Source organism: Loxodonta africana, chromosome 24, assembly GCF_030014295.1.
Source record: "Loxodonta africana isolate mLoxAfr1 chromosome 24, mLoxAfr1.hap2, whole genome shotgun sequence".
Taxonomy (NCBI): Eukaryota; Metazoa; Chordata; class Mammalia; order Proboscidea; family Elephantidae; genus Loxodonta; species Loxodonta africana.
The window spans coordinates 29897277-29911230 of record NC_087365.1 but is presented as its reverse complement, the minus strand read 5'-3'; the positions used below and the strand labels follow the sequence as shown (position 1 = coordinate 29911230).

The 13954-nt window shown below is 53.4% G+C and overlaps 1 protein-coding gene across 1 annotated transcript in view; it reads right to left on the bottom strand.

Annotated features, from left to right (window-relative positions):
- Positions 1-4779: 4779 nt before the first annotated feature.
- ANGPT4 (angiopoietin 4) overlaps positions 4780-13954 on the bottom strand; it is a 54968-nt gene continuing 45793 nt past the window's right edge. Inside the window, exons 7-9 of the mRNA XM_003411474.3 lie at positions 13219-13385; positions 7514-7644; positions 4780-6356 (exon numbers count right to left, since the gene is read on the bottom strand). Coding sequence (XP_003411522.2) covers positions 6196-6356; positions 7514-7644; positions 13219-13385 — 459 coding nt within the window. The 3' untranslated portion in view covers positions 4780-6195. The remainder of the gene's footprint in view (positions 6357-7513; positions 7645-13218; positions 13386-13954) is intronic.

The following is a 13954-nucleotide window of genomic DNA, read 5'->3' as shown; positions in this document are numbered from 1 at the left end:
CTTAGAGCAGGTGTCAGTTCTGCCTTGCTCCTGATGGTATCCCCAGCTCCTAGCACAGCTCTGGCACGTGGTAGGTACTCAATCAATTTTTGAGGGAAGAGACGATCTTATTTGAGTCTCAGCAACCCTGCGAAGCAAGCAGGCCTGGGCTGCTCACTCCCATTTTATGGAAGAGGAGGGAAGGAGTTGGTCCAGTTCCCCTGTGATTTGTGGACATAGCCCGGCTTGGCCACTGTGGTGCTGACATCCCTGCCCCGGACACCTGAATGTGCAGGGGTTGGGGAAGCTGAAGAAAGGGGCCTTAGCCAGCCAGAAGGGCTTCTGGGCTCCCGTAGCCCTTCCTTGCTCCCCAGATTAGAATCAAGTGTGGCCTTTTCTTGCCCACCCCTGCCCAGGGCCCAGTGTGGGAGGTCAAGGAGGTCGATGGGAAGAAAGTTAAGTCCTACTCAGAAGAGTTGGGGGTGGCAGGCCCTGTGGGCGAGTGACCTGGAACCAGCGCAGGAGAGTCAGATTTGGGAGAAAGGAGTGCCTGGGGGCAGGGCTGGAAATAAGGCCCTGTCCCTTGCCCACAGGGCCCCATTTCACCCCCAGGAAGGTCCCATGGGGACAGTGGGCCTTTGTTTTCAAGTGTGAGCTTCAAGCAATTGGCCAGCTTGAACTCAACAAGTGTCTATCTCTGTATGTTTTTATTTTCCTTAACTTTGGTCATGAGGGAGCATAAGATCAAGATTAAAATACACTCTGAGGCAGATGGCTTAGATTCAAAGCCACCTTTGCAATCCTTTGCTGTGTGACTTTGGCCAAGTGACTTCACTTCTCTGGGGCTCAATTTCCCCACCCGTAAAAGGGAAGAATAACGATAGTATCTATCCCATATGGTCATGATGGGGCTTCCACAGATAATCCAAAGAAAATTCTGTCAGGAGGCTGCTGGGTCCTTCAGGCAAGAGATGGGACTGGGTGAGAGGGAAGGGGCTGAGGGGCTGGGCTGGTTACAAAATATTGGTGTTCTCAGGGCAGTCAGTTCCCTTCCTGCTAGCTGGAAAGGACACATTTAGGTGTAGCTGCTCTGTCCCCAGAGGGGGAAGCTCTGGTCAAGGATGGCAGAACTGCCCACCACCCATGATCTGCTAGCTCCAGCCTTGCATGGGAGAGAAATAAACATCTGTCTCATTTAACCCACTGAGTTTGGGAGTCTTTTCGTTACAGCAGCTTAGCCTGTACCCCAACTCACTGTGTGACCTTAGGCAGGGCATTTCACCTCTCTGAGCTTCAGTTTGGATAGCTGTAAAAAGGGTAATAGAACCTACTTAGATTCAGTGAGACGGTGCATGTAAAGCTAGCACAGAGGAGGCACCCAGTCAATGCCTGTTATTCCCACTCAAGCCCCCCAGGCTGGCCCCCATGTAGGAGACACTCCTAACTCCCCTTTTAGTCCCAGGGCAGAGACCCTACTTTCTCTTCCTCTTTCTGACTCCTTCAATGACACCCACTCAGGGCAGTGGACACAACAAGCCCTTGACCCAGACTGATACAATAACAGGATCTGGATGACTTTCGAACAGAGGTGACCCCCACTCTGTCCCTTTCCCAGTCCTTGGCTGGCATTGGGGTGGGGCATTGTTCTCTGACACAGGTGCTCAGAGACTGGTAGGCAGGTGTATTTCTCACCACTGTCACCTTTGCTCACTGGGCTCCAGTCCCACTGGCTCCTTGTAGATCCTCAGATAAACCAACCTCATGGCCACCCCAGGGCCTTTGCACTCTCTCTTGGCTTTTAGGCCTCAATTTAACATCACTTCTTCAGAGAAGATTTCTTTGATCACTTTGCCTAAGTTGGACCCTCTGTAATTCTTATTGCTACCTCCTATTTGTTTTATTTGCAATATTTAGATTAATTTGTTAATTTGGTTTTTGCCACTCTCGCCCTCTAGCCTGTTAAGCTCTGTGAGTACAGGGCTGTGGGCGTGTGTGTGCCTTGTTCACTGCTCTGTCCGCATTACCAGCCAGGCCTTGGCCCAGCCAGGACCTCAATACACACTTGCTAAGTGAATGAATGAATGCCTGAGTGAATGAATAAGCACTATTGTGTGGGAGGCCTGGATGTCCACCAGCACACTAAACCCTTGTGGCTTCCCTGTGAACCAGAGCCCAGTATTCCCATTTTGCAGATGAGGAAAGAGAGGCTTGGAGCGGTCCCACAGGGTAGAGCAGGAATGGGTCAGATGCTGAAGGCCATTAGACCTCCCTGCCCTAGGATGCAGCAGAACCTGAGCTACACAGTCTCACGTTAATCTGAGGCAAGAAAACCAGACTCCAGATCTCACTCTCTGAAAGGCTGCTCCATCAGAGATGCTGAAGTTGTCACGGTAATGCAGTTAGCTTTCTGAAGCACCTTTAACTGGAGAGATGAAGGCCTACACAGGCAATGAAGGGGAGAAAAACCTGGGAAAAGGGGTCAGATCTGCCAGCTATCCTGATGCTGACCACTTCTCCTTTTCGGGCCTGCCTTCTACCTTGCCCCCGGCCGCCTGTCTCTGGGGTACACACATGAGCTCCCTCCCCTGGTGTGGAAACTGCCTTTGCTGGGAACATTTTGCTACTCTGCAGAGGTCTTGGGAACAATGTGTTCTGCCCATCTGGCTCCAGTGGGAAGGACAAACGGATCTTCGGAAACCAGAAAGCTCCTTCAGCCCTGGATACGGATGGAGGGGCACCAGTCCAGAAATTCTGTGGCGGGGGTCGAGATGCCCCCAGAGAGCTCTGGACGAAGGAGGCAGCTCATAAATGTGAGAGTCCTGGGGTTGGCGATGCCTCTGCCACCTTGGATCCGACCCTTGAGTCCTGGGGCTGGCAATGCCTGTGCCACCTTGGATCAGACCCCTTCTCTCTTTGAGCCCCAGCTTCATCACCATGAAGGTGGCGGGCAGGATAGTCTGATGCGGGGAGAGGTATGAGATTCTGCCCAGGAACCTGCAGGTACAGGCATCCCAGAAGCCAGTTCCTGAGAACCGTGGTCCCCAGGGTACACAGCCTGGGCCCAAGGCCACACCAGCCCTGCCCCCCCGCCCCTCCCAGGGCACTGCTGCTGCCTAGAGCTCTGTGGCTGGTCTTGGCTGTGCCATTGAGAGTCAGCATCACTGTCAGAAGGGCTTTTAGAGGTCAGCAGGTGCTTCCTCCTTACTGCACGGATGGGAAAACCGAGGCCCAGAGAGGGCCAGGGCTCTGCTCGAGGGGGGCAGAGACTGAGAACCAGGGTCTTGCATCTCCAGACAGGACAGAGCACAGCTCTGCCCTTGATAGTCTGGGGTAACCCGGAGGTGAGTGGAGTCTGGGGCCAGGCTTTGGGGGTAGGAAAGCTGGGAAAGGGGCAGGGATGGAGAGGAGGAGATGGGAGCCAGACAGATGGAAAGATGATACATTCTTGCCTGCCCAGCATCCCCATCTCCTGAAGACAGTGCCTCAGTTTCCCTACCACCAGTCCACTTGATTTGGGTGAGACTGGCCCCACTCCCTGGTTCCAGGCACAAACGCGTGACACAGGTCTGGTCAGTCAGAATCACAGTGATAAGTTCATGGATGGACATGGGACCAGTCCTGGCTGGTGAGAATCCTGCCTTTGCTGGAACCATTGGGTCAGGGAGCTCCATCTTAGGGGTGCTGAGCTGGGAGGAGGACATGAGCCGGGATGGCTGGAGCCATCTGGTCAGAAGAGAGCCTGACTGAGAACAAAGTTGACACAGTGGCTGGCAGGGCCAAGATGAGGAGACGGACAGCATTTGAGCCTCTGGATCTAACCGCACCTGAATCCATCCCTAGGCTTCCTGGTTATGTGAGTCAATCCATTCCTAGGACAGGGTTTCTGTCACTTGCACCTGAGGTCCTGGCATGGAGGAGGAAGGAAGGTAAGAAGGAAGCATGAATATTTAAAAAGAGGTGTCTGAGGGGAACCCAAATCAGCTTCTTGGCCTCTCTAGGAAACTGGGTTCAGGAAGAGCAGATGAGGTTTGGGCCGTCACCCCACCCAGAGGAGTTCTGTCCCTGGGCTCACAGCTTCACCTTCTTCTCTCCAGCCTACAACCCTGCAGTACAAAAAGAAATACTGCAGATACAAAAATAAAATGCATTTCCCTCCCCTAGGTCAGGAGTAGGGGCAGCATGTGCTGGGGGCGTTGCTCCTCACCCAGCCACCTCTCTGGGAGCTAATGTTTATTAGGCACCTGCTTCAGGTCAGGCTCTGTTAAGAAGTTTCTATACCTCATCTCATTTCCTCCTTGCCATAGCCCAGCGAGGAGGGACCATTATCGTCTCCATTTTACAGATGAGACAATTGAGGCTTTGACAATTGACGCAACCGTGGAGGCCGAGCACCTGGCCTCCGTCCCAGAGCTGGAGCAGGCTTGTCTGACTCTGAAGCCCTGCCCGTGGCACTGCGCTGCACGGAGCAGACACTGACTAAAGGTCTCCTGGGCAAATGCTGTGCAAGGTGATTTGAGCTTTCTGGGCAGCAGCCTGCCCCTAAACACGTTCCCTGTCCTGCCTGAAATGCCACCTGTAGCCACCACACCCTTTGAGTCATGAGGGTGGAAAGTACTGTTTTCCTCAAAGTCCGCAGGTTTACTCAGGGGATTGACTGAGAGTTGGACTCAGAAGTTAAGGCACAGTGGGTGGGATGAAGGTGTCTCCTCTCCATTGACCCAGTCTCATCCAGGAGACCTTCTGAAGACAGAGGCTAGGCCTGAGTGCTGGCTAATGATGACAGGACTGTGGTGGCCCATCAGGGCTGAGGAGGGTGACATGGTGGTGGGAGGTGGGTGGTAGAGTGGCGGTGGCTCCTCTCTGACTAGGGCTTCTGAAAGAAGTTCTGAGGAGCCCTGGTCTCCCACACACAGGGTCTGTGGACCCCTAGACACAGCATTTGCTGTTGGATGAGGCAGGGAAGGGGGCGAGAAGTTCTAGCTTGGAGGCAAGAAGGATCTGGACCCTGGGATCATTGTTCTGCCCAAGGCAGGGTGGACAGTCCCCAGCTGAGCCTGGGTGAGCTGAGTTACAAGGAGTTCTGAGGGCAGCCCAGGGGCAGAGATCTGACTTCCTGGGGTGGAAGGAGCCTTGGAGGACATCGGCGCATAGCATAAACAGGGAAACTGAGTCTTAGACCTTGCCTCAGGGATGATGTGTGTCTGTTTTAACACAAAGGTTCTTTCCAGTTGTTTTCAGAGGCTATCACTGTGGCCCCTGTAGCCAGAAAGGGTGAGCATAGCTGGGGGTAGGGGATGGTGCCCTGGGGCTCCTCCTTATGACATGAGAGGACCAGCTTTTCCAAGAGCATACACAGCCCCAAGAGATGCTCCAGGACCAGATTTTCAGATAAGTATGCTTGGGGAGAGTTGCCCGCTTAAGCCCCTTTGTGGACAGTTGCAATACTCATGACCCCACTAAAGGCTCTGATAAGTCCCACAGCTAAAAATGCCTGTTCACTTTGGTTTAATGTGCTGTTTCCCTCTCTCACTTGACTACAGGTATTTTTAGGGGGAGCCTTAGTGCAGTGCCCTAGTCACCCCCTGTGGAACACTCTAGAACAGGCAGGGCTGGAGGAAGCCCTCTTGGATCTCTTGAAGCCCCTGAGACCAGGTCTGAGCTCCAGATGCTGGAACTTAAGGGGAAGTGTGGAGTTGGGGAGAGGGATCCTGATTCCCACTGGGGATGAATGCAGCCTCTTCAGCCTTGAAAAGAAAGTTCAAGGACATCTCAAGGCTCGGAAAACTCACTGCAGACTTGGAGCGGGAGATGGGCTCCCCACTAACCCCAGGGACAGAATCTGGGCCTCCATCTGGGCAGCTTCCTGTCTGCAATATCCACCTGCCTGAAATTCCACCATTAGTCACACATCCATTCGAGGCACCGAGTTTAGTCTGTTCTGAGCTCACTCAGAGTGTTGTGACCCTCATGCTGGTGGGAGGCAGGAGGGATGAGGGGTGCTGCAGAGGTGGGCACCCCCAGATCCCCATCATTTCACAACTTGAGGAGAATGGGTGGCAAGTGACTCTTCTGGACTTCTGGGCAAGGAGGGCTGGCTCAGGAGGCCCAGGGTGTCCAGGACAAGACCCTGGTACTGTGTCCCGTGTTTGGGTCCAGTGGCCCAGTGGACACCAGTTCTGCTCCTCTTCTGCTGTCCAGCCTCCAGCGCGCTGCTCGCTAGATGCTTGAGGGCCGCACCATCATGCGCGTGGCTCGCAGTGAGTAGCTGGGACCCTGGAAGTAGTGCCAGCGGATGCCGTTGAGCTTGCGCATGTGGTTGTGGTCTGGGTAGTAGATGCCATTGAGATTGGAGAGGCCGCAGGCGTCAAACCACCACCCTGGTGGGAGGAGGAGGAAAGAGGTTTTGGGGAGTGGGGGGCCAGCCAATGGGGTGAAGGCAGCCCCTCCACCCCGAGAACAAGGACTCATCAGGGCTGTTGCCTCCTATGGGAAACCAGCTGGCTGGGGACAGGGCTGGAGTGGGAGTGGGTGCTGGGGTGGGGGAACTCCCAGATCCTCTGCTCAGCCCGGGACTGCCCAAGGGCAGCGCTGGGCTCCCGCTAGCCCCTCCAGGGCTCTCTGCCCCTTGTCACCTTCTCTCCACCCCTCTGCGTCCCCGCCTGCCTCCCTCCCTGTCCTTCTGCTTCCCCCTCTCCCTAGCACAGTCTCTACCGGACTCTCCCCACTGGCCTGATGGTCTTTGTCGCTCTCTGAGTCTCTCACACACTGAGTTAATCTCTCTCTCTGATAGTCTCTGTGCTTGTACCTGTCTCTCTCTGTGTCCCTCTCACACTGTGTCCATCTTTCTCTGATGGCCCTGTCTCTCTCTGTCTTGGGTCTCTGTCACCCCCTCTCACACATCATGTTTGTCTGTCTTCCTCTGGTCTGCTTTGCTCTCTCCATCTCTCCCCCTGTCCTCTGTCCCATGCAGTTCTTTGTCTCCTCCTCTCTGTCAGTCTTGGTGTCTCTTTCTGTCTCCATTCATCCCTGTCTGTGTGTCTCAGGAGGTCTCCCCTATCTCCTTCCCAGACTTTCTCTGTCTCTTGCTCATCCCCATCCCCCACTCTCTGACTTCTGCTCCCAACCCCCCTCCACACCTTCTGGGCTAGAGTTGGTGGTGGGCTGCCCCTCTGCCTCCCCTGCCCAGGTCTCCTCCATCCTGGTCCATGGCAGGTTAGGGATTCTTAGGCCAGGGGTGGGGCCCATCAGGCACTGTGCTTCCTAGGGTGCCCCCTGGGGCTCCACTCTCAGTGCTATTGGAGCCTGGCCCCTGAGGGAAACTGGTGGTATTAGTGTTAGGGGAAGGTGAGAACTCGGATCCTCCAGGACCTGGTGGGGGCAGGTACAGGTGGGCCAGCTGAGCTTTCGGGTGGACAAGGCTCTGGCCTGCACCCACCTCCAGACAGCACCTGGGAGCACAAGGGTCTAGGACGGGATGGAGGAGCCCAGCCAGGCGAGCCTGTGGGTGGGCAAGGCTCCACCCACTCTCACCCACCTCCAGAGAGCAACTGGGCGCACTTGCAGAGGCAGTTGTCGTTGTCCGCATCGTAGGTGCTGAAGTTGGTGCCCTGCAGGACCAGGCTGCTCTGGAGCCCTGCTGAACCACTGTACCCGCTCAGGGAAAGCCTGGGGGCCGCCCAGAGGAGGCAACGGGAGAGGGACAAGTCAGGTTAGGGCTGTGCCCCCAGGTGTTGAGGACAGGCCCTCACCAGGAGGCTTTCTGCCAAGCTGGGTCTCAGCACCAGTGGCTCTTTGAGGATCTTGGGCTCTTTCCCCTCCTAGATCAGCCTCCCTGCCCCCCAGGTGCCTCCCAGAGACAAAGCACCTACTGTGTGCTGGGCCCCCTTACCTCCTTTATTTGTTTCTCTGTGTCTTGGAGAAGAGTGGGAATGATCATGATAATGACAATAATGAGGATAATGGTATTTTTTGAGTGTGCCAGGCATTGTTCTAAGCACTTTGCATGGGTTAACTCATTCTTGGTTAATCCTCCCTACGCCTTATCATTTCAACTTTACAGATGAAGAAACTGAGATCCCAAGAGCCAAAGGGATCTGCCTAAGGTATCAGAATGAAAGTGTCAGAGCTAGACTCTGGCCCAGAGCGGCCCGACATGGGAGCCTGTGTGCGTTTTGCTCCCAGCTGACCATCCTGTAAGGCACCTCACCAGCCCCGTCACACCTCCCCGCATCTGCCCACCTCCTCCAGGAAGCCTTCCCTGACCACACCAGTCTACATGGGTCTGTTGAACTGGGTGCCCCCAGCCCTGCCATGCTGACATCTGCAGATAGCTGGGGGAGCCAGGCTGAGAGGCCGTGGTGGGCAGGCCTGGGTCCATATGATAATTAAGGTCATGAATTCTGGAGTCCGAATGACTGGATTCAAACTACTAACTTGCTGTGTGACCACGGGCAGATTGCTTTACTTCTCCGAGCTTCAGTTTCTCTACCTGCTAAGGTGGTAGTAGTAGTAACAGTGATGACCTCGTGTGGTTACTATGATTCGATGACTTCAGTGTGTGAAGCATGCAGAGCACTGCCCACACATGGTGAGTGCTTGACACATTTCAGTGCGTGTTGTTATTCATCCCTTGGCATGCAGCTGGCACCGGCTTCCACTGAGCCTGGTTGGACAGAGCAGTGGGAGCTTGTGGGAGGGGATGGCTGCACTGGCAGCCAGCAGCCGAGGTGGAAAGCTGGTTTGGGAGCAGTTAGGAAGTTCCTCGTGGGCAGAGGTGAGTGGGTGCCAGCTGTGCCCAGGGCAGCTCTGGGAAACTGTGGTTCACCCAGCGCAGGACTTAGAGATGCCCTCGATGGGATCCAGATGGCATGAGGGCCTGCACATGGTGTGGCTCAGTCCCCACACCTCCGCCCATGGGCTCTGTCTGTCTGTGGAAAGGCAGGTGCACGGCCTCAGGGACCAAAAGCCCTGACTGTGCCCTTTGGCATGCCACCCTAGACTTGGGTGACTGGTGTTACAAACACCCCTGCAAAGTGGCACACCTGGCCAGGGGCTCCCTGAGTGGTGACAGGCAGACTGGCCCACTCACTCACATGGCCCGGCTCCTCCTTTTGGCCATTTGAGTGCTTCCTCTTGAGGGCTCAGTTGAAGTCAGTTCAAGGCCAGGCTCAGGGCTCAGGCTGAGGTTTAGAGTCATGGTCAACTGGGGATAGTGGAATAAGATCTGGACAAAACTGACCAGCCTGTGGGTTCGCTCCAGCTGCACTGGCCCCTCTAGTGTTCCCAAGTCCTCAGCTCATGCTCTGCCTCTCTCCCCTCCCCTCTGGGAGCCAGAATGGAAATTTGTGACTTCTGAAGGATACCCAATTCACTGACCAGGAAACCCCCACTTGACTCTATTTCAGATGTATTTTGCCATGTTATAGGTAAGGCCTGAGGAACCCCAAACCCATGAGTCTCTTGGGGTCCCTGAGTTAGACACACAAGCTGTGTTTCCCACACATTTGTGGATCTACGTATGAGTCTGTGTGTCTGTATTTATGAGTATTTGGACAGGAGTCCTTGTGCCTGAGTGTGTCTGTGGTTGTATTGAGTTTGTGCTGAAAGACATACTATGGTCTGAGCATGTGCTCTGGAATCTACTTTTGTGCCTGGATTGTGTGTGTATGTAGGTGTGTGTTCACTTCTGTGTGGCACGCTTGCACACGTGTCTGGGTGTTTGGTACGTGCTTGTTTGTGCAGCTATGCACTTGTGTGTCTATGTGCTCTGTAGCCCTGTGGCCCATGCACGTGTGCATTCGTATCTGTGTGCGCCCCCATGTGTGTCTGTGTGTGCTGCATGCGTAGTTGGGTCTGGGTGGCTGGCACCGCTGGGAGGCATGTGCACAGTGTCGCTGTGTGCCTGTGTCCTGTCTGTGCCTCCCTCCACCCCTCCCTGGTGGCCACTTCCTCTATAGGCTTCTGCGTGCCCCCAGCCTGGCTCCAGAAGGCCCCATTACTGCATCTGAAAATAAGGGAACCCCTCCACCCTGGCTCCCATTCCCCAGCTGCTGACTGCCCACACTGCCCTGCCTTTGGGCCTCCTGGGGATCCTCCCTAGACAGTTCACTCCGTGGGGTGGGGGCAGAGTGGCCAGCATCTGTTCTACCACTCTACCCCTGACCCTCCTCTGGCAGTTTGCAGGTCCCCCTGCAGTTCCCACCACCTCCAACCTCAGCCTCCCAGGCTTTTCCTGACTCAGGAGGTCTCTGCTTATGGTCCCAGCATCGCTTGTGGGCCTCACTCACGTCTGGGGCATCTGTGGCTCAGCTGGATGCCAACTCTCTTTTTTTCAGAATGTGCCCTCTGCCTGGATTGCCCATCCTAGCCTCTCATTGCCTGGAGAATGCCCACCCATGGCAGGGATCACCTCCTCCAGGGAGCCCCCCTGATTGCATAAGCATCCTCTGGCTCTGGTGCTCTGCGTGCTTTCTCCTTAGGCACCTCCAGCCTCACTGTGGGCATGGGATTGCCTTGTGGGCAGACTCATCCCCAGACACACACCACACTGGACTGTAGACAACTTTGGGGGTGGGCGCAGGGCTGATTCTTCCCCAGAGGTCAGCACCAACCCATACCTGGCACAGGACAAATGCTCGGAATACCGTTACTATGATTTAGGGCTTTGCAGAAGGTGTTTTGAGGCCTGGGCATCATAGACTGGAGCTGTGGACAGGAAATCCTCCACAGCTCAGACAAAAAGCCAGAAGCAGCGCATCTAATTTCTGTATGACAACATGGAGAGGGGTTCCAAAGTTAACACACCTACGTGTTTGTATAAGGAGCCCGGGTGGCACAGTGGTTAAGCGCTCGGTTTCGAACCAAAAGGTCAGCGGTTTGAACCCACCAGCTGCTCCTCAGGAGAAAGATGTGACAGTCTGCTTCTGTAAAGGTTACAGCCTTGGAAACCCTATGGGGTGGCTCTACCCTGTCCTATAGAATTGCTATAAGTCAGAATTGACTTGATGGCAGTGAATTCTTTTTTTTTTTTTTTTTTGTGGGTTTGTATACATGGACATAAATGCCATATATATGCAGAAATATTATATTTTTGTCTTTGAATAGATAATGCCTGTATATCTCCAGCATTTATTTAACACTTACTATGTGCTCTCTGCCTTACTACAGATTATCTCACTTATGACATAGATACTACGTTTTACAGCTAAGGAAACTGAGGCACACAGAGGTTAAGTAACTTGTCTAAGGTCACGAAGCCAACAAGTGGTGGAGTTAGAATTTATAAGCCGGCAGTCTGACTCTAGGGATTGTGCTCCTTAGTTCAATGAGATATTTTTTTTTTTGCCTAAGAAAAACTGCAGATCCTGGTCTTGGGGTCATGAACGTTGCTGCCCAAGAGTTGGCTTAGGGAGATTAGGCTTAACTGCTACATGTGTAGGGAAGACTTGGAAGGTTCCTTTAGCTTCCTCTTATGTGCTCACCATGCACCATGGGAATAGCAGTGAACAAGACAGGCCTGGCTCCCACTTACAGAGAGCAGTCCAGCTAAGGGTATGGGGGGCTTCCTTGGGGATGGCAATCATAACTTATTTGCTGAGTGTTTACTACATGCCAGTCCCTGTGTATATATGTACACTATCTCACTCAAGCATCACTACACCCTGAAAAAACTAGGCCTGTCTAGGACACCCATTTTATAGATAAGAAGGTGGAGAGACTTGCTCAAGGTCACCCAGGGAGGTAGGGATCAGGGATTAAACCTAGGCTTTGGTGGTCAGTGGCTTAAACAAGTGTTTACTCACTGGATGGCTGTGAGCAGAAGGGGCATCCAGCTCAGCCCTGCCTTACATAGATGCAGGGATGTTTTATTCAGCTTCGGCCTTGCGTTTAAGGGGAACATTATAGATTGGGGTGGGTTCTATAAGGAGGGGTGTCAGAACCACACAGCGGAAGGAAGCAGGGGCATTTAATAAGAGTAGGGGGTGGGAGCACACCACCAAGAAGCCCCCAGAAGTGGAATTAGGCATAAAGTGCAGGGTTCAGAGAGTCATTCAGAGATTCCTGAGGAGGAAGTAGCCTCCCCATCAGTGGGGGCAGTCCAGCAAGGCTAGGTGATCGCTGGACTGCGGGGAGGATTCTAGCATCATATGAAGAACCAGATGACATAGGAGGTCCTTTGGGCCCCATGAGTGTGAGTCTATGAGTTCCATGACTCACACTCCATTCTGGTTCAAAGATGGCTAGGCCAGGCTTATCTTCAAGATCCTTGAGTTTCTCAGAGAAGCAGCATCATATAGTGGAAAGGCCATGGGCTTTGGCAGCAGGGAGACCTGAGTTCAAATCCAGGCTCTACCTAAGTTGTAAGGGGGATTTAAGCTCTGAAGCCTCAGTTTCCACGTTATTAAAGTAGATACAGTAATGCCTTGGGAGACTTAAATGGAGTGCCATATTTTTAGACAAATAGCCAGACCTTCTATGTTTTTTTGCCAACTGCACCGTCCCCCTGTGAGGTATTTTCCTAAGCGCCGCTATGGCAATTTTTTAATATGCACTGCTATAAAAATATTAGCATAGCATGTTTATGAAAATATGTCATGGGGAGGGCATGGTTGGCAAACAAACATAGAAGGCACGCGTTATTTGTGTAAAAATATGGTAATATGCCTAGAACACAGTAGGTGCTCAATAAATGCCCATTCCTTTTTCTAAACACACAGGCTGAGGAAGGGTTAAGAAACCTCGATGAGTTTACAATATCCTCACATTTAAGTCCATCCTGCTTGTTGAAGAGAAGCTAGAACCTTGGTTTGCCCAAGGTCACAAAGAGAGCTGGGGCAGAGCCAGGAGGAGCCCAGGTCTCCCAACACCCAGCCCAAAGACCTTTCTGCTTCACTCCAGGGAATAGGTCAGGCTGGGCAAGTCACCTCCCTCTTCCGGGCATCTGTAAAAGGACTGCCTTGGGGTGACTGACCTTGGAAGGCCCCTTCCCACTCCCAGGATGGCGCCATCAGTGACTTTCTCTCCACCCCACCCAGCGGCTAGGAGGTGCTGAGTGCTAACCAGCCGCCTCCAGGTCCCGTGACGTGCGCCCAAATGGGGGACAGATGGTAGGAATGGGAGACGCCCAGGGACTGACCCTTGGTGCAGACCACGTGCTGCTAGCCCAGGAACCTCAGCTTGCCCGCCAACCCACCTGGCAGCCCGCCTGTGACCTCCTCCTAGTCTGGGCCCTGAGCCCACCTGTACAGCTGCCCCTCGCTGCCCAGCTGAAAATTCTCATACTGGGCATAGGCCTCGTTGCCTTCCCAGTCTTGTAGCTCCACGCGCAGAGAGTAGTCCGCCCCGCTGGTGAGCTGGTGCACCACCTCATTGCCCAGCCAGTGCTCTCCGGTTGGGTCGCCGAAGCCCTGCAGGGAGGGGAAAGTAGGGGTGGGCTGAGGTCTAGGAAGGGAGGCTACACCCCTGGCTGCGGAGCTGGGCTGGGCCAGACTCTGGAACCATTTGTCCAAAACCACTTTGCCTAATGATCAAGTTCATAAGTACAATGTGGGCAGGCCTGGGGGTGGGAACTCCCCTACTCCTAGAGGAAAAAGACTAAGGCTTTTGTAAATGTAAAGCCTGTTAAAAATAATTGAAATCACATTTCTATAAAGTTTAAGAACAGGCAACACTAATCTATGGTGTTAGAAGTTGGAATAGTGACTATCTTTGGGGGGGTATTGAGTGGGAGGGGCCCCAAGGGAAGCACAGGGTGCTGGAAGGGCTGTGTGTCTACATCTCGAAGGTGGTCACGGGGTGAACACATATGTACAAATCCACTGAACTGTACACTTAGGAGTTGTACTCTTAACTGTACGTATGTTAAGCCTCAAAAAAAAAATTGAATTGAAAAAAATTTAGATCATCTACATAAATGGTAGAGAAAACTTTATTCAATGTCAAGGGAGTCATTTAAAAATTTCATCAACATAGAAAT